Source organism: Alligator sinensis, unplaced genomic scaffold, assembly GCF_000455745.1.
Source record: "Alligator sinensis unplaced genomic scaffold, ASM45574v1 scaffold173_5, whole genome shotgun sequence".
Lineage (NCBI taxonomy): Eukaryota > Metazoa > Chordata > Crocodylia > Alligatoridae > Alligator > Alligator sinensis.
Genome location: NW_005842198.1, coordinates 716,739 through 742,231, shown reverse-complemented (window position 1 = coordinate 742,231; position 25,493 = coordinate 716,739). Strand labels below are relative to the sequence as shown.

Below are 25,493 nucleotides of genomic sequence, written 5' to 3'. Positions count from 1 at the left end.
CTGCTGAAACTAAGAACGCTTTGCAGGAAGTATTTTGAGTTACAACAATTCCACTAACCAAACAGAAATTCACTGTTGGTTCTGGGGGGAAGGGAATGTAGCTGCTGGCTGCAAGCCTGCAGTGTAGTTGGTTTTCCCTAGCAACAGCCCCTCCTCCGTGTGCGACTGCTAAGTTTTCAGAATGGAAACAGTGAAAGGGAGCAGAGGAAGCTCATTTTAGGGGTTCCCCAGCTGGTGCTGGAAAGTAAAGTGGGTGAATTAGAGGCCTCCCATGTCATCACACAGGGAGGCCTCCAATACATCTGCCCCACCCTCCAGCAGGGGCTTAAGAACCCCCAGACTGCACTCCCTGCTCTCCCTTTCCTCCTCCCATTCTGCAAACAGCTTGAGACTAGGAGGCCATGCAGACAGAAGTTACAGAACACACTTTGTTTTGAAATGTCTTCATCTGATCCCTCATGCAATGAGGATTCAGATTTTCACCCAATCAGCCATTTTTTATGCTGACTGAGCCATCTAGTTGTTTGGTCACAGCTGTTAACTGCTTTCTGTGACCAGATTCAGTGGAAACTGTCACTTTTGTCTGCACCCTAACTGTAAAGAATAACTAGCATTACTGTTAATAAATGAGCCTGTTTCTTATCAGAATTGGAACTGATTAATTAGAAAATTGTTTGTTTTTGCATAGCCTCAGTATTTATTCATTGCTGAATTTACATTTCATTTTGTTAGCTATTATTCTGTCCCTATATGGAAAAGAAGTTGTGGCAATTCTGAAAGGGTGATAAGTTGTTTATGCCACTTTTTTTCTTACCAAATATTTTTTCAGGCTGAAGTTGAAGCAGTGACCCAGAAGATGGAAGGTCTACAACAAGATTATGATTCAAAACTGAAACAGTATGTCCATCTCCTTGATATCAGGGCTGCACGGATCCAAAAATTAGAGGGTATTTTTTAAACCCAGATTTTTATTCAGTTTTTTTATGTAGATAATTTACCAAAAGTAATTAGGATTTACGCATTCATACATTTTAAAACTGTTGCTATTATGCTTAAAATGATCATAATGATATTTCTGTTACTAAAATTAGTATTAAGATCACACCTTTAATTAGGTTCACTTCTTTACCCTGTTGACTTTAAACATAGATATACACAGTCGAATAAAATCCAATAAATCAATAGATTTACAAAGTTTAAATAGCTCGAAATAACAACAGTAACCCAAAATATTTTGTAATGTACAAATTACAAATGGATAATATTTTTATATTCAATATCTATTATAATGAAATCATCCTCTAAAATGGGGCTGCCCAACTGGCAGCCACTGAGTTCCTACCAGCTGCTAATTCCCCTGCACCCCCATTGTTCCAATTGCAGCAATAGCTAGGGTCTCTGTACTACCTCTCCCTTCAGTGGCTTCCACTTCCTGACCTTGCCCTAGGGGGCCAGTATGGCACGGAGAAGCCCTTGGCTCAGGTCACCTGTGCAGTGTAGTGAAGCTGGGGCACCTGCACATGGTGTGGTACGGGACATTCAAATGCAGTGCAGCAGAGGGAAGAACACCAGTGCCAACATGAGGCTTAGTGGGGCCAGTGGTTCATGCTTGTGTGACCAGTGTGGCATGTAGTCCCAGTGGTCCAGCCCATAGCCACATAGAATTTGAATGGCCCTGCTCTAAATCAAAACCCATAAATCACTCCTTAGCATACCACTAACATACCATAGTATGTTAATAAATAAAAATGAGTTTTAATCATCCCAGTCCATAAAGAGTACTACTGAAAACAGTTGGCCTCTTTGAAGAAAACAAACAAACCCACCCCCTTCCAATTCTGTTAGAAAATACTACAGCTGCATTATTTATTTATATTCACTACAAAAAATCCAATGTTATGTTGCAGACTTTGGCAACACCACCTATATCTCAAAGGCCAGTTTTTAAATGTATGCTTGCTTCATCAGAGAGGTGTAAAATAACAGAAATAACTATAAATAAGTAATTTTAACATCCGACTTGATCTAAATAAAAGCACTAATACACAAAGCCTGTCATCGTAGCATAAATATGAAATTTTGCCCTCTCTTTTGTTTATCTTTCTGTTTACAAATTTAGATTTGGAATAACTATTACAGGTTTCTCTCACTTTATGCGGGTTCTGTATGTGTGAATTTGCTCTTATGTAATCCTTTTTATACCAAAAAATTGTTATAAGTGAGGTAAATTCACTCTTATGGGATTGGTGTGGTGGAAACCTACAGTCAGTTGCTTTGTGCAGTACATTGTGGGAATGACACACACCAAAATAAAGTCTCATGTGTGAATCTGTGCTCCTCACTTGTTGCCTGTGACACGCGTTTCTTTAGTTGCCATCCCCATTATGGGAACATTCACCACCACCCTGTGCTTGTGTGTACTGTTTGCTGTTGTTAGGTACTTTCTAAGTAAAAGTGGTAGAAATGGGTCTGGGGGTCAGTACAGTTGAGGTCTTGGAGCGTATTCCTATTTGTTACATTGTAAAGTGGGTTCTCTTCATGAGAATTTAACTTATGCACCATTTTCCAGGAACACGTGTACAGCATAAAATAAGGGAAACCTGTATTCCTCTACATTTTAATCTCTTCTTTTTCAAAATTAATGTTTATAATAATTCATAATTTCTGCTAAATTGAACAAGTTCATATTTATTTTCCTTTCGTTTAAAATCTAATATTGCAAATAAGAATTGAGAAGGAATTCTTAACAAGTTCTGATGTAATAATATTCAATTTCATCTGAATCTCTAATATATATTATAAAACTTCATTCCATCTACTGAAAGATTATCACTCATATATACACCTACTTTTCATTTTTTTTTCTTCTCTTTCACCTACCCCCCAGGTAATCTTGCTTTTCTTTAGTTAATTTTCTTTACTTTTTCTTGTTTTTCTTTTCTTTATTTAATTTTGTGCATCAGCTCTGCAAAAACAGGTATGCTTGTGTACATCTGCTATGTTTTTAGTCTAGTGCTCCCTCTTTTAATTTTTTTTTTAACTTTCCTTCTCATTGCTGTCTTGCAATCTATTATTAATCTATTAAACCTCCTCATTTACAGTTTACTTTATTTTATATATATCTATAGCCAAATAATTGAAATACATGAATCATGATTCCACAAGGCAGTTTTACGGAGCAGGAGCACTGCTTTTAAAAAAAATTGCAGTCATGTTAAGATGATAAATTATCTCTTTTTCTGTATGCAGTCATTAGTCAAGGTATATTGCAACCATTTGTCAATACTGAAAATAAAATTAACACGTAACTCTATTTTCATATTGTCTGTTGTAGCCCAACTAAAGGATATTGCCTATGGTACCAAACAGTACAAGTTCAGATCAGAAATCTTGTCAGATGATCCAGTAGATGAATTTGATGAAACTGTCCACTTAGAAAGAGGAGAGAACCTATTTGAAATTCACATTTGTAAAGTGATTTTTTCTACTGAAGCTGTGCAGGCGTTTGGTGATCAAGAACCTGCAACTTTCTGTACCTATGCATTCTATGATTTTGAACTACATGCAACTCCAGTAGTGCGTGGTCTTAATCCATCCTACAGCTTCACTTCTCAGTATCTTTTGAGGATTGATGACTTCTTTTTGCAGTACATACAGACAAGTGCTGTAACTCTTGAGGTTCATCATGCCTGTGGCACAGATTACAAAACAGTTGCTGCCTGTCAGTTGACATTCCATCGAATCTTAGAAAATAATGGCAGGATTTATAGTACAGCAATGCTAATTGGTAAGTAATATATGAAAATACATATCTGGTGCAGTTTTTTAAGTGATAACTATGATAGTACATACTTGCACTCCATTGAATTAAGTTTTATAACTTTAAGAGAAGAATTATTCTAAATACAAAGTGAAAGTCACCTGGATATATGCAGACAAGGTTCTTTGGGTGAATCTGATATCTTATTAGACCAACTTAAATAATATTTAAGTTTAATATTAAAGTTGGTCTAATAAAAGATATCAGATTCACCCAAAAAACCTTGTCTGCCTATGTCCTTAGACCAACACGGCTACAGCCTACTCCCCTGTAACCTGGATATATGTGCACAGATCCCACTGATTTCATTGACCATCTTAGGCAAGCTCTGAAGGATGCAGTTTTTCCCATAATTATATAAAAACTAAGGCAGTGTATTGTAGTGACAATGTAGAAGTATCTGACTATTTAGTATATCAGAGGATAAATTAAAGTAATATCAGAAAATACAGTGAAGTTCTTTCTGTCCTCCATTTTAAACTTTGAAGTAAATACTACTTATGAATTAATATACTACTGTATATGTAAAACTGTACTTCTTTTCTACTAAACAATGTAATTTTACCTTGTTCTACAGTAATCTGGGCAAAAGATAGAAACAGACCAGTAAATTAGTCTGTTATAGTTCACATTCTTTTATGTCTCTGAAAATAGTACATATTGGGTTCATCTATTTGTGCGCTTTACTGGAGTTGACTAATTAGCTCCACAGTAAAGCATCACCATCTACACGTGTGCCAGTATTAGGATGCGGTAAACTAATGAATTCCGTGATAGGATAGTACTGTCGGGGACAGTACTATCTTATGGCAGAGTAATAAACTGAAATGAAACATGCATAGACGGTGACCAGGCAGGGGTCAGGCTCCTAGCTACACACCTTGTATGTTCGGCACCCTTGTGCCCCAGCTGGAGCCTCTGCCACCAATGCTACCACCCACAGCCCAAGGATGACTCCCCAAGACTGCTGCCAGCCCAAGCCGGCTCCTTCCCAGCTCAAAGTGCTGCTATCCCAGGCTCATGTGTACACACTGCTCTCGGGAGGAGTTCATTCTGGCTCAAGGTACTCTGGAGTTTACCACATCACATTAACTGCACATGTAGATGCACCCTTTAGATATCAAAAATGATGTGACATTTTTGTTTCATTATACTGAGACATTTTAAATGACCATTAATCTCTGCCTTTAAAAGTTACTTTAAAGCAAAGGTTTCCTTCATCCTCAAAGATTACTGGTGCTATTGAGTGAAATAATGGTTCCACTCATGTCACTTACAAAACCCGCATTGAATTCAGCTGAGCTAGGATGTCACCCATTTCACTTTGCTGTGTATCTTATATTTTAATAATCAGTTTAGTCACCTGCAGTAAGTTGGGCAGGGCAAGCTTTGCTTTAACCAGTTTCAGGTAAGATATAATCTAGCCTAGCTATGTTGAAGTAAATAGGAGTTTTGCAAAGGGGTTATCTCTAAGGTGTCTAAGCTTTACTTTGGCAGTTCTTTGGGTAGATGTGGTATCTTTTATAAGGCCAACTGAATAGTTGGAAAAAATGTTCTTTGCAAGCTTTCGGGCACAAATGCCCTTCTTCAGACATAGGGAGATTCTACTGATGTTGTGTGTTCTCCAAGGTAGAAAAAAGCTAATTGGCAACATGCAGGTCTGTAAAAATGCAAATGAGTGGTAGTTCGGGAGACAATGGGTAGAGATGGGAGAAAAGGAGGAGGAAAGAATGTGTGAAGGAATGTAGCTGTTTGGCTGCAGGCAGGTTACCTGGGGTTATGAGGTGGTAGACAGGCTGTAAAGAGCCATAAATCCAATGTCTATATTTACTCCATGATTTTTTGTATCCAGTAGATTTATGAAGTGTAGTTTGCAGGCTCATCTATGAAAGGTGTTCTGTAAATTCCCTTTGAAGATTAGAACTGAGAGATTGGAGAGAGAGTGATTGTAAGCTTTACCTTTTAGTTTTGCTTTCCCAGTAGTCCCAGAACATGTTGTTTGTGCATTACTATGAGATTCTGTTTAAAAGCAGAATAAATCCTGCATTATATCATTGCTAAACAGCAGTATTAAAGGGAATGTCACTTGAAAAACAAAGAACTGTTTCTTCTATTCTCTTCAGCACTGGGGAGGTCTCACTGTGTCCAGCTTTGGGCCCCACACTTCAAAAAAGATGTGGACAGATTAGAAAGAATCCAGTGGAGAGCAACAGAAATGCTTAGAGGCCTGGGAGGCATGACTTACCAGAAATGGCTGAAAGAACTAGGGTTATTTAGTCTAGAGAAGACAATATTGAGGAGAGATTTGATAACAGTCTTCAAATACCTGAAAGACAATTATAGAGAGGATGAAAATGTACTGTGGCTATAGGGGACAGGTCTAGGAACAAAAGCCTCAAGCTACAGCAGAGGAAATTTAAATTGGAGGTTAGGAAAAAGTTCCTGACTATGAAGGTGGTCATGCATTGGCTCAGGCTACCTATAGAGTCTGTGCAATTGCCATCCCAGAAAGTTTTGAAGAATGGGTTAGACTGGGGTAGGCAGTGTTTTTTGGCCAGAGTGCCGAAAAACACTACAATGCCTACCTCAGAAGGTGCCGGAGTGCCGGCACAGCAGAAAAACAAAATGAGGGCAAGGGGTACATGGCAGGATGCCCTGCTAGTGCCCCTTGTCCCCCACCCAAAGCCCCTGCCCCCCAGCCCTACTGCCTCTTGCCCTCTACCCCGGGCTCTGTGGCTGCCAGCAGCTACTCCAGCTCTAGGTAGCTGCTAGAGCCCGGGCTGCTCCCAGCAGGGCTCGCAACATCCCAGCTGGCTGCTGCAAGCAACCCGGGCTCCTGGCTGGCAGCAGCTCCCCGGAGCCGGGAGGCTCCAAACAGCTGTGCTGGGCTCTGGGCTCTGGCATCAGCTCTGCACCAACTCATGCACCCACGCGTTGGAGTGGGCGGTGGGGGAGGGGCCTGAGGCAGCACAGCTCCGGTCTCTTCCTCGCTCCTGGCACAGAGGTGATGAGCCCGGCGCAGCTGTTTGCAGCCAGCCCAGGCTCTGGGCAGTTGCAGCAAGCAAGCAAGCAAGCAGGGGCAGGCTGCAAACAGCTGCACTGGGCTCTACAGCTCCAGCATCATTTCCGTGCTGGCGGCAACTACATGGGCACCTTGGGGCGGACATCAGGGCAATGCAGCCTGCCCCGAGGTGCACGTTGCCACCAGCACGGAACTGATGCCAAAGCTGTAGAGCCCAGTGTAGCTGTTTGCAGCCTGCCCCCTGCTTGCTTGCTGCAACTGCCCAGAGCCCAGGCTGGCTGCAAACAGCTGCGCCGGGCTCATCACCTCTGTGCCAGAAGCGGGGGGGAGACTGGGGCTGCGCTGCCTCAGGCCCCTCCCCCACCGCCCACTTGTGCACCCATGCGTTGGAGCCGGTGTGGAGCTGATGCCGGAGCCCAGAGCCCGGCACAGCTGTTTGGAGCCTCCCGGCTCTGGGGAGTTGCTGCCAGCCAGGCGCCGGGGCTGCTCGCAGCAGGCAGCTAGGACACTGCAAGCCCTGCTGGGAGCAGCCCAGGCTCCATCACTGGCAGCAGCTACCCGGAGCTGGGGCTGGCCATGGCATGTCAAGCAAAATGGCTTTGCGTGCCATGCTTGGCACGTGTGCCAGGGTTTGCCGATCCCTGGGTTAGACAGACACTTGGCTAGGATGGTTTAATCAGGGATGATTTTGCCTGGAGCAGTGGGCTGGACTAAATGGCCTCATGATGTCCCTTCCAGGCCTTCTATCCTGTGATCCTGTGATTAGTGCTTTATAGCTAACCCGAGGGTTTTAACTAAGTTGACAGCTTCCTTAATTATCAATAGAGAAAGGAAGAAGTAGTTGTACTTCATATCAGCAGATTGGAGATCACAAATTAAGTAATGAGCTATTGAAAAGATACAGATGTTTTTATTTGTTCTTAATTTCATTTATGTTAGTATTCATATTTTAATATCATAAGTATGAGCAGAGTTCTTGTTCACTGTATTTCACTCTACCTATTTTCTTATATGACTTACATATACTGGACATTAAATGTTCAAAATGAGATTTTTCCCCCCTTTTTTCAAGCAAGTTCTATGACATTTTAGTACAGCTATTTTAACCATTTTCATTTTAATCTTTGAAAAAATATCCAATTTGTCAACTATTATTTTATCAAAAAAACAAAGTATTAATTCAGTTAATTCAAATACATGTCATCAAATAAAAGACATTATTTCAATCGGCTGTAAATTCTGCATATGAAACACAATTTGTAGTCAGATTTTTTTAAAGAACATTATAATTAATAGAAATCTGAAAGATGTCTTGGATAAGCTTTTTGAAAAAACAGGTCCTATATTCCTTATTTTTTCTATCAAACGTATTCTTAACCATGGCAATATGTATATTGGCATTTGGCCTTTCCAAGGTGTTAAATGCCTATTTTAATAGAAAATAGGCTGGTATTGCTGCTTTTTGTTAAAATTGCTTAACATTTCCAATTTTTCAGTTGCTCATAACTTTGCCAGACTCTAACCTTTCCAGACTCTTTCTGTTCCAAGCAAATCTATTTTAGGCTTTAATTGGATGATAATGCTATTTTGGACCTCTGCCTCATTTAGTACACAAGATGCGGACAGTGAATGAGGCAGACATTTGACAAAGGTTGTTGTTTTGCACTAGGCAATGGACCTAAATCGAGGAGAGCTGAGTTCTGTTCCTGTTCTGCCATAGACTACTGATATTATTTTGGCAAAGTTATCATAAAGTATGTGCCCAGGAAGTAACTTTAATTCTGGCATTTTTTTACTTTTGAGTGTTAAATTTTACTGCCTTCATGTGCTTGTTGTAAAGTTATTCTTTATACTTATACTTTTCTTCAGGAATTGGAGGGAACATCCAAAACTATGGCATTGTGGAATACTGGATCAGATTACGTGTTCCTATGGATCAGACTATTCGACTCTATAAAGAACGATCAAAAGCTCTAGGATACATAACATCCAATGTAAAAGAATGTGAACAAATGCCAGAGGTAAATTAACTTTTTTCTGAACTTGACATACAATATACAGACCAAAGTGTTCAAAATTGCTCTTTTTTTAACACAAGTATTTCCTTGCCATTGAAACTAAAAATGTTAACCAAAATGTACTGCTAATATTGCAGTATTTTCCAGTGAGTCCTAACTCAAGGTATTGTTAATTTAAAGATTTTTCCTGGAAATAGTAGGTTTTATATTTGGTTATTTAAGAATGATATTGTACCAATGGTTGAAAAAACCCATAAATGGCTCTATTTTAATATTTTTGTAACTTAACAGAAGAATGATGCTGAACATTTAATCTAATCCTTTTTTGGACTAAGCTTTTAATTTCCCTCTTTTTTTTTTTTTTTTTTTTTTTTAACTAGTTTGTTTTTTTTCTAGAAGAATTCTATTACTATACACTGGGGTGCTCAACCTCTGGCCTACAGGCCAAATGTAAGTGCCATGGCACCTGACCCACAGGGCTCCCCACAGGTTGGGAAATTTGGCAGCAGGGGAGTGGTGACCATTAATATGGACACCCTCCCCGCTGCCAAATTTCTAAAATCCAAGCCCTGTGCACCCAGTCAGAGCCAAGCCAAGCCCCCTTTCCTCCACAGGGCTAGGTTGGGGCCAGACCATGCTCCCTTTTCCCCACAGGGCTGGGTCACACGCCTATTACCCCACAAAGGCCTGGTTTGGGGTTGAGCCACCCCCCTCCCCCACCAAGGGTCAAGCCATGCCCTGTTCAGCCTGCCATCCAGATCACATCCTACTCCCCACACCCCACATGTTTAGATAAAGCTACCTTTCCCCCCCCTCTCCTCCCATGGAGCCGGGTTCAGACCAAGCTGCCCCCCACCCGCTCTGTGTGGCCAGAAGGTGCCCGCTGCACCAGCCCCTGGCACTGGATCAGAACCACCATGTGGCCTACAGTTGGACCAGGCACCGTCTAGCCAACCTACTGGGGAAAAAGGTTGAGCACCACTGCTGTACTCTATTGTGACTATTGCTCATGTATCCTACTTGTAAGCAGCAGTCGTAAAAGAAGGGGAGTTCGGATGTCTTTGGCATTTGACTTAGGAAGTGTTTTCTTTAAACTGTCTTAATGAGCCAATTTATTCTGTCAGTATAAACCAGTGAAAATTTGGAATAACTTCAGTAGTTTCTGTGCAATTACTCCAGCTTTACATCAGTGTAATCTGAGAAGCAAAATTGGGTCATTATTTCTATATTTAGATCAATAGAAGTACTTTTAGGTTGTAGCTGTCAGAAGTACTTTAGCAGTTTATACCGTTGAATATTTAAATCTGGTTTTAAAGAAAATGAAAATTATTTAAATTTAATTTATAGATTCTGGAAATTGTTAAAAAGTGAAAGTTAAAAGCTACTACTAAGTCTTTTCTATTTTGGTTTATATTTATTTATTTTCTGCCATGTTAATGATCTAAACTCAGTCATTGTCACATAAGCATAATCTCAAATATCTACAAATCCAAACAAAACAGATAAAATGTATTTTGTGGGAAAAATAGGATGGGAACAGTGGCAACGTATAAGGGGTGGGTGCACAGGGGTTCACCTGAGAGCACTGGTGCACCCCTTGTCAGGCCACACTCCCTGTTTAGGCGACAGGCAGGGAAACTGGCAGGTGTGCCAGTGCCCCCCCTGTAAGTACTGGCCAGGGAGCGGGGCTGCTAGCAAAAGCAGCCACGCTGCTTCCAGAAGTGTCTGCGGGACTTCCAGAAGCAGCGCGGCCACTTTCTGGTGAGTGAGATCAGCCACAGAGGGACCCCCACCCCCTGTCACTGACCGGTGTCAGGAGGGGGCATGTGCCTCCCCTGACTCAAGAGGCACCAGTTGCCCATGGATGGGAAGAGCATTAAAAAACCCCAAAAAACTGAGTAGCTTTCCATACACATGAATGAAGCACTGCTGCTTTTACAAGCCTTTCATGGTGGAAACAATAATCTTGTAAGAAACAGCAACACTATATGAAGTTTCATATAGTCTGCAGCTGCAGGACTAGCTGTAGCATTAATTTAGAATCTACACTTTTACTTGTTTAAAAAAAAAATCTAGCTCTTATAGTTTTGAAAGTACAACAGTCCTGAAAACATGAACAAATTGCACACTTTTATAAAGAAATTGTTTTCCCGTGTCTGTGAATAATCTGAATATTAGCTCTGATAGGTGTGAACTGCTCAATTCTATCAGCTGATAAATCTGGAACTGTCATATTTAGGTTTCATAATTATTATAAACTATTTCACAAAGATAATTTAACAAATGTATTCAGCTGGTATGTTTTGTCCCACAAAACCAAACTGCCACATCCAGATGTTAGACCTTCAGCCTCCAAGAAACTCTACAATGCAACTCTGCATTAGCAATGCAATGTTTGTGGCATATATCTGCACAGCATACAGTAATACAAGGGCCTGATAATCATTTGTAATGAATGAAATTCCATTGATGATCTAGTACCATTGTTCTATTACCAGTTAATGTGTGTAACTATACTTATAATTGAATTACTCTTGTTTTTATATTGAATTACTTTTTGCTGACATGCTGAATCATGAAGTTTTAGAAGAAGCAAACAAACAAGCAGCAGATACAAAGAGGTTCATCCCCTCTTCTGCATCTTCAAAGTAACATTGAGCTAAATTTATTGTACAAATAAAGTTTTGACACATGAATTTAGTTAAACAGTAGTTTGGGTGTCATTCAAGCAAACAGCAGTTTGTTCTGTTTATATATCTCTTAAACTGTGCCAGCATAAGAATTTTAATGGTTTTAATTTAACATGTATTTTTTCAGTTAAAGCAGTCAATACTCAGAACTGCCCGAGTCAGCGCTTCAGCAGATGGCAATTTAAATGAACTCCATATTACAGTAAAATGTTGTAACAATCTACAGTCCCGAAAAAATGACCTTCAGCCAAGTCCTTACGTTGTCTACAAGTTCTTTGACTTTGCAGACCATGATACTTCCATCATATGCAGCAGCAACAACCCACAGTTGGACGATCACATGCATTTCCCAGTGCCAATGAATGCAGATTTAGACCGATACCTTAAATCAGAGTCCTTGACCTTTTATGCGTTTGATGATGATGAAAAAGAAGAAAGTGTTTATATAGGGAAAGCCAGTGTGCCTCTTATTTCATTAGCGCATGACAGATGCATCTCAGGTAAGAATTTATCTTCTGCAGAGAAAACAAACTGTTTACAGGCTTTTCCATTATGTATTTCTTTAAAAATGGTTGGCCTCATTTTAGTGGTATTCTAATTTTACACCAGAGTAAATTCTATTGATAACTTATTATGAGGTTTTGCTTTTCATTACCACCAGAAACTGCCTAATTATCAGGCTGAATGTAAGGTTCAGATTTTTACATAAATCTTTCCTAAATGAAAAAGAGTTATTATAATGTTTTTAACCTCCCTATAGGTTTAAAAAAAAAAAGTCACAAAAATCAAGGATAAGCTGTAACTAAGACTAGTCACACTAATGACAACATATGTACTCTCTTTTCCTGTATTCGGCTCGTAGTTCCATTTGTGACATGAGTATCATTTGATAAATAAGCCATAGGTCTGATCAGCATAAGTTGACATTCATTAATAGTGCCTGAATTTAATTTCTTACATGACATCTATATTTTCTTTATTTTGCTAATATTTTCTTAATCTCCTTATATTTGACAGATTTGCTGAGACTGATGAAACTTAGCCAAGTTGTCAATAAACTGTATATAGGAAGGCACCATTAGTGTTAACCTCCCTTGGACAATTCTGGATCAAAAATTAGATTTAGGAACTGCATTTGAATCTATGTTACATGCATTGAAATGAATGTTTTTTAAATTATTTTTACAAAATTATTTTAAAACAGAATTAATGAACAGAAATGTGAATCTCAAAGGAGAAAAAGTCCTATATGTGATAAGCTTCATATAAGGAATTAGAACAATATTTAGCACTGCTGTTAAGGTGTTGTACTAAGGCAGTGGTCTCCATCCTTTTTAAGTAGAAGATCACCTTTGGAATTTAAAAGCAACCCAAGATCTATTGTACACTGCCACCGTCCTCTCCCCTCCCCCCCACCCAGCAGGTAAGTCTGTGGGGAGGGAAGTGGGGCGGGGGCAGATCCAGGCAGAGGGAGAAAAAATTATTTGGGGGCGTCTCCCCCCCAACAGGTAAGTTCCACCCAGCCAGGGTCCCATTCAGCTTACCCTGGCTCCTGCCTCTGCAGCACTGTCCCTCACTGCGGGGGCCTCTATCTACCCCCCACCTTTTCCCTCCCCCACGGACTGACCTGCTGGGCTGGGGTGCACACATGCATGCACACGGTATGGAAGAAGAAAACCCCAGGCCTTAATTTCTGCTGACTTTGAGTTAATGCACTATTTGCTAATGATTGTTTTTTAGTTTTTCTTGGGAGTCCTTAAGACTCCTTACCCGGGATTCTTGTTGCCTCTTACTGCCTTCTTCATACCAGTCAAAATAGACATTCCATTGAGTTTGAGGGGTCTTGCTACCTCGAGACTCTAGAACTTTTTGGAGGTGGATCAGTTTATCAAGATCAAAAGTTCCTTCTGAAGGAAACTGTTTGGAGGGTTATCCCTGGTATACCAATTCCATTTATCTAAAAACTTACACAACTTGACCATAATGCGCATACATATAACCTGCTGGGGTTCCTTTTGGCGGGGTTGGGACATCTTTTGACCCAGAGCCTCCCATCCCTCAATTCACATAGGGCACTCACACAGGGAAGAGGGTAAGGGACTTGATGTGCCAATTTTGAGCCGAGGGCAGTGCATGAAGTGGCGTCCTAACAGTTATTTGGTCACATCAACTGCCAGTTACCCGGATGGTTTCCGTGGATGGGGAAAGGATAAACCTGTCTGCTGGGTCATGAGGTTCTAGTTGGGCCCCCTTGCTTTCAAGTCTGCCTTTCTAGACAGCCTTGGGGCAGCTAGACCCAACCTTAGTCTCAGACCTGGTCAGCAGCTCCTATTCTTTCCTTTCGCACAAGGAAACTTCTGCTCTGAGGCACAGGGTTCAAGAATATTTCTTTAGTCCCAGCCTTTGTCAGTGACACCATGGAAAACACTCTCACTATTCCCCAGGTTTCTATATTACTTAGTCTAGACTTTTCCTTTTACTCTTTTAATTATAAACCAGTTTCATACAAACCCTTTAGAGTGTCTGACAAGTTTGTATTTCAGAAGTTTGGATGGCATAAGCTCAAACTGGTTTCCCCGACCCGCACGGGCAGTCTTCCACCGATAACCCCTTTAGAGATTTCAAAAGGTCTCTTACCTTGATTTGGCACCTGGGGTTTTGGAGGGGAACAGTCTGCAAGCCCGTCGGTACTCTCAGCCGGCTGTTGCCATCCGAGTCATGGCACCAAGAATTGTGGAAGAAACAAGCTTCACTTTATTGTTTGGTCACGAAGTTGTCAGAGACTTTATTATACAAGCAGCTGCAGGGGAGAGCACCGGACAGACAGAGCTTTCTCTTATCAGTTCCGCATGTTCCCGCCCCACCCCCCGACAATTGAAGCAAGCCTTTTATATGTTTTAATTCAGGTCACATGACAAGATATAACAAGTCAAAGAAAAACTGGTTTGAACCAGAAAGCTGAAAGAGGGCATAGACTGTGGTTTGACCTATTGAATTTATAGGTCTACTCAGCTTAACAAGGGATAAGGGCGGGAGAAAGAGCAGATTGCAAAATAGGCGGGGAAAAAGCATTCATTAGCAAATAGTGCACTAACTCAAAGAAGTCAGCAGAAATTAAGGCCTGGGGTTTTCTTCTTCCACAATGGGCATTCAGCCCCCCACCCCAGCCTCAGATCAACTCCAAGAGGCTGGGAGATCTACTGGTGGATCAAGTTTCACTGGTTAGTGACCACTGTACTAAGGCATAGGTCCATATGGGCCTGAGGCCATGGCTTTGCAGTTGCATCCATCTGAACAAGCATTTCAACTTTCATACATATGATTGCAGAAATGGAACGTATAGTAGAAATAACTGGGGAAAACCCTCCACGATGAGTTTTGACTTTTCTAATAAACCTAAAACAATGTGCAAAGTTTCATTACTGTTGTTCTATTTTTAAATGATGCTGCATCGCAGAAAAACTCATATTCTAGCTCATATCCTCTGGCCACCCTTTTATATGTATCTATAATTTACAAAACTATTTGCAGAGGGTGTATATAGTCAATAATGACTGTTGCTTAATTCACCAGTTAAAGGTAACTGAATTAAAATCATTTGCAGAAGTGTACACTAAGAATCTAAGAACAAGTTTTGTAGCAGTCATATTTAACAGTGCATAGACAAATTATGTGGCAATTTGAATCAAAAGAAAATGTTTCTAACATGTATTTAAATACTTTAATACACATTTAAATAATTTTTCTTGTATCCATTTGGCAATAGACTCTCAGAACCACTTGATAGTCTTATTTTAAAATTCTTATTCAACATTATTAATTAAAATCTAACAGCTCTTAGAAGCTATTTTTATTTTGTCAGAGATGGTTTCTGGATTAGTGAAATTTGCATATATTTAAAAACTAATTGTATAATTGTTTAAAACAAAAATTGAACAAATATCAACCTTAGGTAAGGAGCAGAGAAATTATTTTAGCTAAAGAAAGCTACTTCGAAATAAGATAAAGAATGTGATATCAGAGAGAGAGCAGTCTGGTCCATTAGGGCCTGGAAAGCCTACAAGGTTAACAGGCCATTTTGTATTGTGGTTTTTAAATCCTTTGCTTAAAATATTCCCCATTTTCTGATTGAATCTTTAGGAGATACCCCTCTGCTTTGAATTAATATTCTATGTTGTGTATTGGATGATGACATTCTTAAGGGAATTTTAGAAAATGAATATAAATCCTCTTTGATTCTTGCATTCCATGCTGTTTCACTTTGCATGAGAAATTATGTAGTTAGATCTTTTGGGCTTTTTACTTTCAGGTACATTTGAATTAACAAATTGTGAAAAGCACTCAACAGGTACCATTGATGTTGAACTAAAATGGAGATTTGCCTATCTACCACCAAGTGGAACAGCAATTGCTGCAGACCTAGCAAATTACATCCAAAATGAGAAATCAATGGAGATTAAATCACCAGTGAAGGAGGAAGTTCACACTCCAGCCGTGATCACTTCTTTTAGTACATCAGCAGCTGTAAGTAATTTAGCAAATTCACAATACTTAAGAGATTTAAGAGATATTTTATAGTAGATCGTTAAATCCAGCTCTAAGTAGGATTAATCTATACAATACATTTCATAGTGCTTAGTTCATATACTTTATGTAACTACAATCTTGGATCTTCTTTGGGAGACTTCCCTGTTGCCGTTTTTGAAGCCTTTTAAAGTCTCCTACACATGTACACAATAGCTTAGAACACAAAAATAAAAAAATAAATCTTTTTTGTACAACCATTTTGTAGGACTTCCAACATAATTTTAAAAAGTAAGTTCAAATCCTCAATCTGATGAGAACCCCTTCCCCCCTCCCCCCCTCCAAAATAAATAAATAAATAAATAAATAAATAAATGTCCAGGATAGTTTACCGTGTAGTCATCAGACTATAGATTTGGAATATTGCTTCTCAGCTAATAAATAATCAAGCTGAAAATTAAACCAGCTTTAACTCCATACAAAAGAGAGGATATTATAAGTAATGGCAAGCACTGATTGTGATTAATTCCTTTCTGAATTCAGCTACCTTGTTCCAAAAGAAATAGACTCCTATAACAGGAAGCTAGAAGGCTCCTGTTACTCTAAGAGGAAAGAATAGCAGGCTGGGCAGAATCCGGGATAACAGGCAGCTAGGGAACAAGCTAACTGCTAATGAAATGGCTGCCAGGAAACAGACCAGATTGTGAGGCACAGGTAGAAGCTAACTAAGGAAAGATGATTCAACCTGGGGAGGGAGGCAGAGCAGAAAAATTCATTAAGGGCAGTCAGGGAGTCAGCCCAGAAACAACGTGCTGCAGACAGAGGAGCTAAGTCCTAGCAGGGAGAACAGAAGGTCATCAGACATAGACACAGAGGGGGACTCTTTAAGCCAGTGCCTGAACCCAGGCAATCAGTCTGACCCTGCTAGTTACCAAGTAAAGAGCTCCTGCCCTGAACAGTTGCAGTGGGAGGCTCTGCTAACTCCTGGAATGCCCTGAGAATACCAGTAGGACTGACTGCTTGATGTAAGGGGTGATAGGACCCAGGGCAAGGAGAAACTAGACAGCCATTTCATCTTGGAGTTTTGTTGGAACCATAGGGCTTATGTGTTTTGTTTGGGTTTGGGATTGTATGGGTGGTTTGAAGGTCCCATTAGTGCCAGAGGGATACATGACTGCCTTGAGCCTTGCCAGGGGTCAGCCTCAAGGCACTGACTAGATCAGAGGGCCCAGAGCTCTAGCGGGGCAGAGATAGTGACATAGGAGCACAACATTACCCTGGAGGGGCAAGAACCAGGGCCATGGGCCCATAGCCCACAGGGACAGAAACGGAGCTAGAGAGCCCACAGCCCAAAGCAGGGCTGAGATTAGGGCCAGGGGCCTATAGCCCAAGAGGGGCAGTGATGTCTGTGAGGCGAAGCAAGGGTTGGGGACTTGCAGCCCATGAAGGTCAGAGACAGGGGCAGAGATAAGGACCAATGGCCAACACCCCAGGAGGGACAAAGCTAAGAGCCTTAAAGAGCAAGACAAGGGCTGGGGCCCAAGAAGCCAGACCTGGTACAGTGGGTCTAGGCTAAAGGGACTAGCCGAGGCAGAGGCCAGGAAAGCTGAGGTATTAGCAAGGGAGTGGAGGTCTGAGGTGGCCTGGTGGATGGGGTGAAGTACCCACCTAAGTGATGACTGGAAACACCTGCAAGGCATGGGCATGGCTATAGGGGAGGTTCAGAGGCCGTGATTAGCTCATAAGGCATCAGGTGCCTTGGGGCACATACAAGACAGGAGGGCCTACCTAGTGTGAAGGCTGGTTGGGGACCAGTAGGGCCCAAGAGAGATCCACTTACAGAAGGACAGGGCAGGGTTCACTTTCCAAAGATAATGAAGAACATCAAGGCATAGCAGGCAGGAAAAACGTGGGGATAACCTAGAGCCAATGGCATGGGAGCCATGTGGCCTCCAGGGAGCATCATGCTCACCCCTGGGTCACTGGTCCAGTTACAGTTGCATATTTGTATAACTTAAATCTAAAGAAAATGTTTCTGAGTGTTTGAAAGATCTTCAAAGCAGCAGTGTGTGTGTTGCTTTCACTATTAGAAGATTGACTGGAAGTTAGTAAAACAGTGATATTTAAAATAAGCACCATTTTAAAAAAAAATACAAGGAGGAAAAGGTTGCCCATTCTTGTTTAATTCTCATTAGCAGAAATCACCTCAGTACATAGGGAAAAACACAACAGGGAATAAGCTGCCTTCTGTATCATACTCTCTCCTTACTGCATTAAAGCTTTTACAGGCAATTCTTCATTTAGAATTTTCTTGTTAATTTTGCAAGTATTGCTAGCTTCCTCTGTTACTGCTCTTACTTCAAAATTCAGGAAAAAGAGCTGGTGCAAAAAGAATTAGTCTACAACAAGGGTGTCAAACTCCATCCAGTCCCCCAGGCTGGATCTAGACCACAGGACTTCTTGTGATCTGATTCTGGAAATGGCAGCAACAGCAAGACAAGCAGTGGCAGGGAACTGTGGTAATTAACACAGCTGCCTCTTGTCTCTCAGTGCTTAGATATATTCCACACAGGCTCTGTACCTTTTGGGAACATTCCCCATCTCTTCCTTACCCTTCTAGGACTCCTTTGGACCAGATGAGATGGCCCACAGACTGTATGTTTGACACCCCGGGTCTGCAAAATAAACAAATGAAGCAGAATTTTGTTGTGTAAAATGTTCTGCTGCTCAGGGATTCAGTCCTACAACCATTCTGTTCTGTACTTGCAGCCTCTACTAACCTCTGTGGGTATTTAATCAAATTTCAGGATGAAACTATGAGCGTCTTTCTCTGGTTAAATTGTTATCACTTCAAATATAATTCATACCATCTTGCCTTTACAAAGAATTCGCAAAGTCTGAAACTTTTTACTATAATAAATTATAAATGACAGGTATTTATAGTCAGACTTACCCCCAAAACTATTAGTTCCCCTTGAAAGCTGTTGTAAAAACAAAAGCTGTTATGGGTGGTTTGTTTGTTTTTTTAATTGGATCAGCTGCACAGTTGGGGTAGATTTAGACAAGCTTTTGGGTATCTCAGTATCTTCCTCTTGTCTCTGCCAAAAGCTTGTCTAAATCTACCCCAACCATGCATTTAGTCCCGTAAAAGGTATCACCCACAAAAACACTTTCCTCTTGTTAAGTCAAGCAATTAACGAACACATTTTGATACATTTTAAATATGCTTATTTATCCTAGACACCAAAGCCCAAACCAAGGCAGCGCACAGCTCAAGCTGACAAGAAAGTATCTTTCATGGATGCCAATACATTACAGATTCCAGTAAGTTTTAAATGTTTTCCGTGTATATCGATTGCTCCTCACAGGCTGTCTCCCAAATTGGAAGTGTTCTCACAGGCTACCTCCTCAAGTGGAAGCGGTATAGCTGTGCACTGTACATTACTAATTAACTTGCCATTTTTACCACACAAACTGCATTATTTTAGGTTTGGGAGGCTGACCAAAGGGATCGGCATTGTACTCAGGAGAAATAGATTGCATTGCTACTGCTTGCGTAGTAACTTTGCAGTATAGTTATTTTAATTAACTGAATCCACCAAATTGTAAAATGTTCTGGGATGTATGCTAAGTATTACTTATTAGATATTATTATGGCTTATTAATTATAGGGAGGTTATTTTTCTGTTCATGAATACATTGATAACCTTAGTCATTAAAAACATAGTATGTGTCTTCAGTTCACACTTCTTCCTACTGTTATCTAATTTACCTTTATTAATGTTGCTCTTTTGGATAGTGAAACATACCAGAAATCATAATCACAAACTAAGTCAGTCTGTTGTTAGTTCTCCTTAGAAAAGGGCACATCTGATTAGTGGAATTAAACTTTTTGAAAAATGTAATTCTGAAAAATTATAATGGAAGTCATGTATTTATACATATTAATATACAACTTTAATTAGGTTACATTTTCATAGATACGTTTTTGGACCCCTCTTATTCCCAAGTGCCTCCTCTCCTTCCTTTTCTTCTCCCCACTACTACTTAGGGATGCATTTCCTGTCATTTGAATGTTCAGGTACCTGATTTACAGCTCCATTCTGGTGCATAAGAGTCAGATGTTCAAAAAGCAAAAGCACATTTCAGTGGGTTTTCATTGTTCAGCTATGTAGGCTTCCTTGAATATTCCAGATTTGCTGTTCACATAACCCAAATTTTAGGCAAAAATAGTAAAATGCTTTTATTGAACAATGAAATGAAAACTGTCTTTTGTTGGAATCTTAATGTTCTACTATACAGTTTCCAACTCAGATGTTGTAATATGGTGCCTAGTGCAAGAGCTCTAGAAATTTAAAATGGTTAGGAAACAAAGAACCGGAACAAAGAAGAATTTATTCTGTCTGGTTAGATCATGTTTGCTGCAGAGCTGCCTAAATAGCTCCACGGTCAAGTCTCAACAGCTACACGTGTGGCCCTATTAGGCCACAGGAAACTAATTAACTCTGCTGCAGGTTAGTACTTATAAATACAAGTACTATGCTACATTGGGGTTGTTTAGTGTGAAGCAATGCACATGTAGACTCTGACAGGGCTTGCTGGGGCACAAGTGTGCTTCAGTGCAAGGGCTGCTTGCCAGCTGGCCCCACCCTTGTGCCCCAGCTAGCCTTTTGACAGTATGTTGAGCTGGGTTGGAGTAGCCCCAGGCTGACAGACTGACCCCCCTGACAGGGCTGCTGTAACCTGGCTCAACATGCTGCGGTTTACACGTATGCCCGGAAGTAATAAGTTCTGACGTAATATGCACTGGAGTTTATTGCTCCGTGCTAATAGCACATGTAGATGCACCCATTGTAACTGCTTTGATGAAGAAAGTACCTGCAGCTGCAAAAAATGAGACTTACTCAGATCTGGGTTGAAAGTTTTTGCTTTTAGGTGTCATACATATATCACCAGTCAACAACCATGTTCAGTCAGAGGTGGACAAACGCTAGGACCCCTCTGCCTGTGCCTTTGCTTCCACTGATGCTTTTCCCTGCTGCAGCACAGAGATTGTTCCTACTGCTGTCGGTTATCCCCACCACAGCACAGAGAAAGCTCCCACTGCTACCACTTCTCCCTACTGCAGTGTGGAGAAAGGGCTGTCCCCTGCACTTCTCTACACCATAGAGAAGCCCCTGCTGCTGAACACTGCTGAAGACCTAATATTCAGGCTGGATCTGGGCTAGAGGTCATAGTTTGCCGACCCTTGGATTTATGTAGTAAATTTAATCTTTTCCTTATTTTATGCTAATAACCTAGGGTCCTGTTGCTGATGAAGATGATAACAGAATTGCACAGAAGATTAAGACTGATGCATCTATTGTTTCAGATACTTCAGAGGTACAAGTTGATTCAACTTGTGGGATGTCACATGATTTACGCTTGTATGTTGATAACTGCCATAGTAAATTCACTGTTAAATTTTATGACTGAATGTGAAACTGTAATACAGCGGTATCCTATTTTTAATTGTTTTGTAATTAGAATTTTAATTTTATAAATTTCATTGGATCTCCTGTTAACTGTAGAGAAGAGCAGTTGAATAAGTGGTAAGTAATGAAGTTGACATTAGCATTACAAACCACATATACTGTGTACTCCACAACTACTAAATAACTTAGAAACCCAAGAATATTGGAGAAAAAAATATCTTATTTATCAGGCAGAACAAATGAATGTTTAAGCAAATGGTTTTATACAGGTTTAAATGGAGTGTCATGTTTCATAGATTTCATAGACATTAGGGCTGGAAGGGACCTCATAAGATCATTGGGTCCAGCCCCCTGCCCAAGGGCAGGAAGTCAGCTAGGGTCAAGGGATCCCAGCAAGATAAACGTCTAAATGATTAAGTGTCCAGAGTAGATGCTTGCACCACCTCTGGAAGGACTCTGTTCCAGGCCTTGGGGGCTCGGGTAGTAAAGACGCTTTTCCTTATGTTCAGCCTAAAATGGTCTTGCAGGAGTTTGCCACCATTGAAACTTGTCATCCCTTGGGGTGCTCTGGTGAACAAGCATTCCCCTAGATCCTGATGCATACCTCTTATGTACTTATAGGCTGCCACCAAGTCAGCCCTGAGCCTGCTCTTCTCCAGGATGAATAGTCCCGTAGCTCGCAGCCTCTCTTCATAAGACCTGTTCTCATGCCCTCTGATCATACACGTCTCTCTCCTCTGGATTTTTCAAGATTCTCCACATCCTTCCTAAATTGTGGAGCCCAGAATTGGATGCAGTACTTCAGCTGTGGCCTCACCAAAGCTGAGTATAGCAGGAGGATGACATCCTGGGTCTTGCTCGAGATGCATTGGTAGATGCAAGCCAGAGTTTTGTTCACTTTGCGAGCTGCGGTATTGCATTGGTGGCTCATGTTCATCTTGTAGTCAATCATGACCCCTGAGTCTTTTTTGGTCATGGTGCTAGCAAGTGTAGCATTGCAGAGCCTATAAGTATGATGGGTGGGGGGAGGTGCCGCAAGGTGGAGCACCTTGGATTTCTCTGTATTGAATGCATCAGGTTTTCATCCACCCACCTTGCAAGCCTATTGAGGTCAGCCTGGATCACCAGCCTATCCTCAAGTGTGGACACTCTTCCCCAAAGTTTGGTGTCATCATCAAACTTAGCTAGTCCGCTTCTAACACCAGTGCCTGAGAACAGGTAAAGAGTACAGGTCTGAGAATGGAGGCTTGGGGGACACCACTAGTCACCGAGTGCCACGTTGATTTGGTTCTGTCAACTACCACTCTCTGGATCTGACCTCAGAGCCATTGGACTGTGGAGTAGTTGAGGCCGCAGTTGCCCAGTTTTTCCATGAGGACATCATGGGACACCAGGTCGAAGTCTTTTTTTAAAGTCCAAATATATAACATCAACCTCTTCCCTTTTGTCCAGGTGATGCATCACCTAGTCATAGAAGGAAATGAGGTTGGTCAGGGAAGACCTACCCGCAACAAACCCATGCTGGCTATCCCTCAGAATGGTGACTTCTATTAGCCTGTCAGGAATGGATCCTTGGATAATTTTTTCCAAAAATCTTCTCAGGAATTGAGGTCAAACTGATTGGCATGTAGTTTCCCGGGTCTTATTTCCTCCCTTTCATGAAGATGGGTACCACATTGGCCCTCTTCCAGTCTTCAGGTACTCCACCTGAGTGCCATGAGTTCTCGAATACCCTTGCAAGTGGCCACGCTAGGATGTCTGTCAGTTCCTTTAGCACTCTTGAGTACAATCTGTGCGGACCAGCTGATTTGTGGTAGTCCAGCCTCTCAAGATGCTCCCTCACAGGATCCACACCAGCATTAGACATATATTCACCCTCACCCTGGTCATTGTGCATCATGTTAGGCAGGGTGGTCCCTTTGGCTTGTGAAAAACCGACACAAAGTAATCATTAAGTAGATTGGCTTTTTCCTCGGTGTCAGTAGTCAAGTGCTCCAGCTAGTTTAGCAGGGGTCCAATGTTGCCTTTGTTTGTTTTTTTTTCAATTCCCCACATATCTAAAGGACATTTTAATGGCCTTGGTTCATGTGGCCAGTTGGAGTTCAGTTGCAGTCTTGGCTTTCCTAGTTCACTCCCTGCAGGTGTGGACCAGTGCAGAATACTCCTCCTTAGTGGTGTTTCCTGTCTTCTATCCTTTATAAGCCTCTTTTTTTAGACATAGGAAGTCCATGAGTTCCCTGTTGAGCCAAGGGGATTGTTGAACCCTTTTACCACCTTTCCTATGGGTTGTGATGGACTTGCCTTGTGCTTCTAGGATCACTTCCTTAAAGAGCAACCACTCATCATGAACTCCTTTCCCTGTGAAATCATGGCATCTCAGGGCCTCAAGAACAAGCCTCCTGAGCTTATGAAAGTCAGCTTTCCTAAAGTCGAGGACTGCTGTATTGCTGGATGACTTGCCAGCTTTGCGATGGATAGTGAAAGTGATCAACTCGTGGGCACTGTCACCCAGGTCACTGATTAGATCATCCCCTTTGGCCAGTACCAGGTCCAGCAGCGCCTTGCCTCTTGTCAGCCCATAAATTTCTTGGGACAGGTGGAGCTCATCCACACACCCCCAAAGGAAGCTTTGAGACCGATTGGATTTGGCCCAGTGCTCATCCCATGAGATGTCCAGGTAGTTGAAGTCTCCTATGACAACCATCCACCAAGAGTGGGCAGCCTTGGCCAGTTCCCTGGTAAATTCTTGGTCAAGCTCTTGTTCCTGATTTGGAGGTCTGTAGTAGACTCCTACCATTGTACCCCCTTCACTACGTTTCCCTCGTATTCTAACCCAAAGGGTCTCCAATGGTCCTCCTTGGGTGCCAATCTCAGCTTGTAGGGATGTATAACTCTCCTTCACATAGAGAGCTATACCCCCTCCCCTGCCTTTTTTCATCATGATTTCTCCTGTACAGGGTATAGCCATTTATACCCATAGTGCAGTCATAAGAGGAGTCCTACCAGGTCTCTGTTATCCCTATGAGATTGTAGTCATTTTTGTTTAGCAGAAGGACCAGTTCCTCCTGTTTATTCCACTAAACTCTTAGCATTAGTGTATAGGCAAGTATGCTGCTGGAAGTCCTAGACTTCCTTGTTCTCACAGAGCAGCTCTGTTCCTCTGCTAGGGTAGTGGTAGGTTCCCTTGAGCATCCTAACCTGCTGCAGTTGATGTGTGGTGAGCTTGCTCTGGTGGTTGTTCACCCATCCCTAGCGAGCTTAGTTTAAAGCCCAGTCGAGCAAGTCAGCCATTCTGGCTGAGAAGAGCTTCTTCCCCAGTGGAGTGAGGTGGAGGCGGTCTCTTCCCAACAAACCACTCTTTGCAAACTGTGGGCTGTGGTCATAGAAGCTGGAGTCTTCATGATGGCACCAGAGCTACAGTCTTTCATTTTACTGCCTCCATTCATCTCTTCCTCCTCAGCCTGTGACCTGTAACTAGAAGGATTGAGGAAAAAACCATCTGTGCTCCCAACCCCCTGAGCCTCACTCCCAGAGCCCTGTAGCCATTCATGACCCAGCTGGGATTGCTCCAAGCCATGTCATTTGTGCCCACATGGATATGGAGCATGGGGTAGTGGTCAGAGGGCCGGATAAGTTTTGGAATCCTCTCAGCCACATCCCAGATCTGGGCTCCTGTGGGGGCAGCAAACTAAGAGGTTGGGGTGACCAATCGCTCCCTCTGTCCCCCTCAAGAGGGAGTCTCCCACAATGACCACTCTGTGTTTCATCTTAGGCATGATACATGGTCATGTTTCTTCCTCATGTCGTGAATCAGAGCGGCAGCCGGCAGCCGCCTGACTCACACCGGAGTGTTTAGATTTAGAGCTCGGCAGGCAGGTAGTGATGGATGGAGTGGAATTAACCAGGCACAGACGCGTGTAGGTTACAGGAGGTTGTTTACTTACG

General features: G+C 41.7%; 1 protein-coding gene across 8 annotated transcripts in view; it reads left to right on the top strand.

Moving 5' to 3' along the window:
• Nucleotides 1-25,493, top strand: part of RPGRIP1L (RPGRIP1 like) — a 171,872-nt gene that overhangs the window by 77,437 nt on the left and 68,942 nt on the right. For 6 of the 8 annotated variants that reach the window (XM_025207532.1, XM_006026573.3, XM_025207531.1 and 3 more), the window contains 7 exons: nt 830-947; nt 3,335-3,787; nt 8,712-8,863; nt 11,678-12,050; nt 15,860-16,074; nt 19,315-19,398; nt 21,376-21,456. In XM_025207532.1, coding sequence (XP_025063317.1) covers nt 830-947; nt 3,335-3,787; nt 8,712-8,863; nt 11,678-12,050; nt 15,860-16,074; nt 19,315-19,398; nt 21,376-21,456 — 1,476 coding nt within the window. Of the gene's footprint in view, nt 1-829; nt 948-3,334; nt 3,788-8,711; nt 8,864-11,677; nt 12,051-12,567; nt 13,168-15,859; nt 16,075-19,314; nt 19,399-21,375; nt 21,457-25,493 lie in introns of those variants that run through there. The other 2 variants (XM_025207536.1, XM_025207537.1) reach the window with 2 other exon arrangements.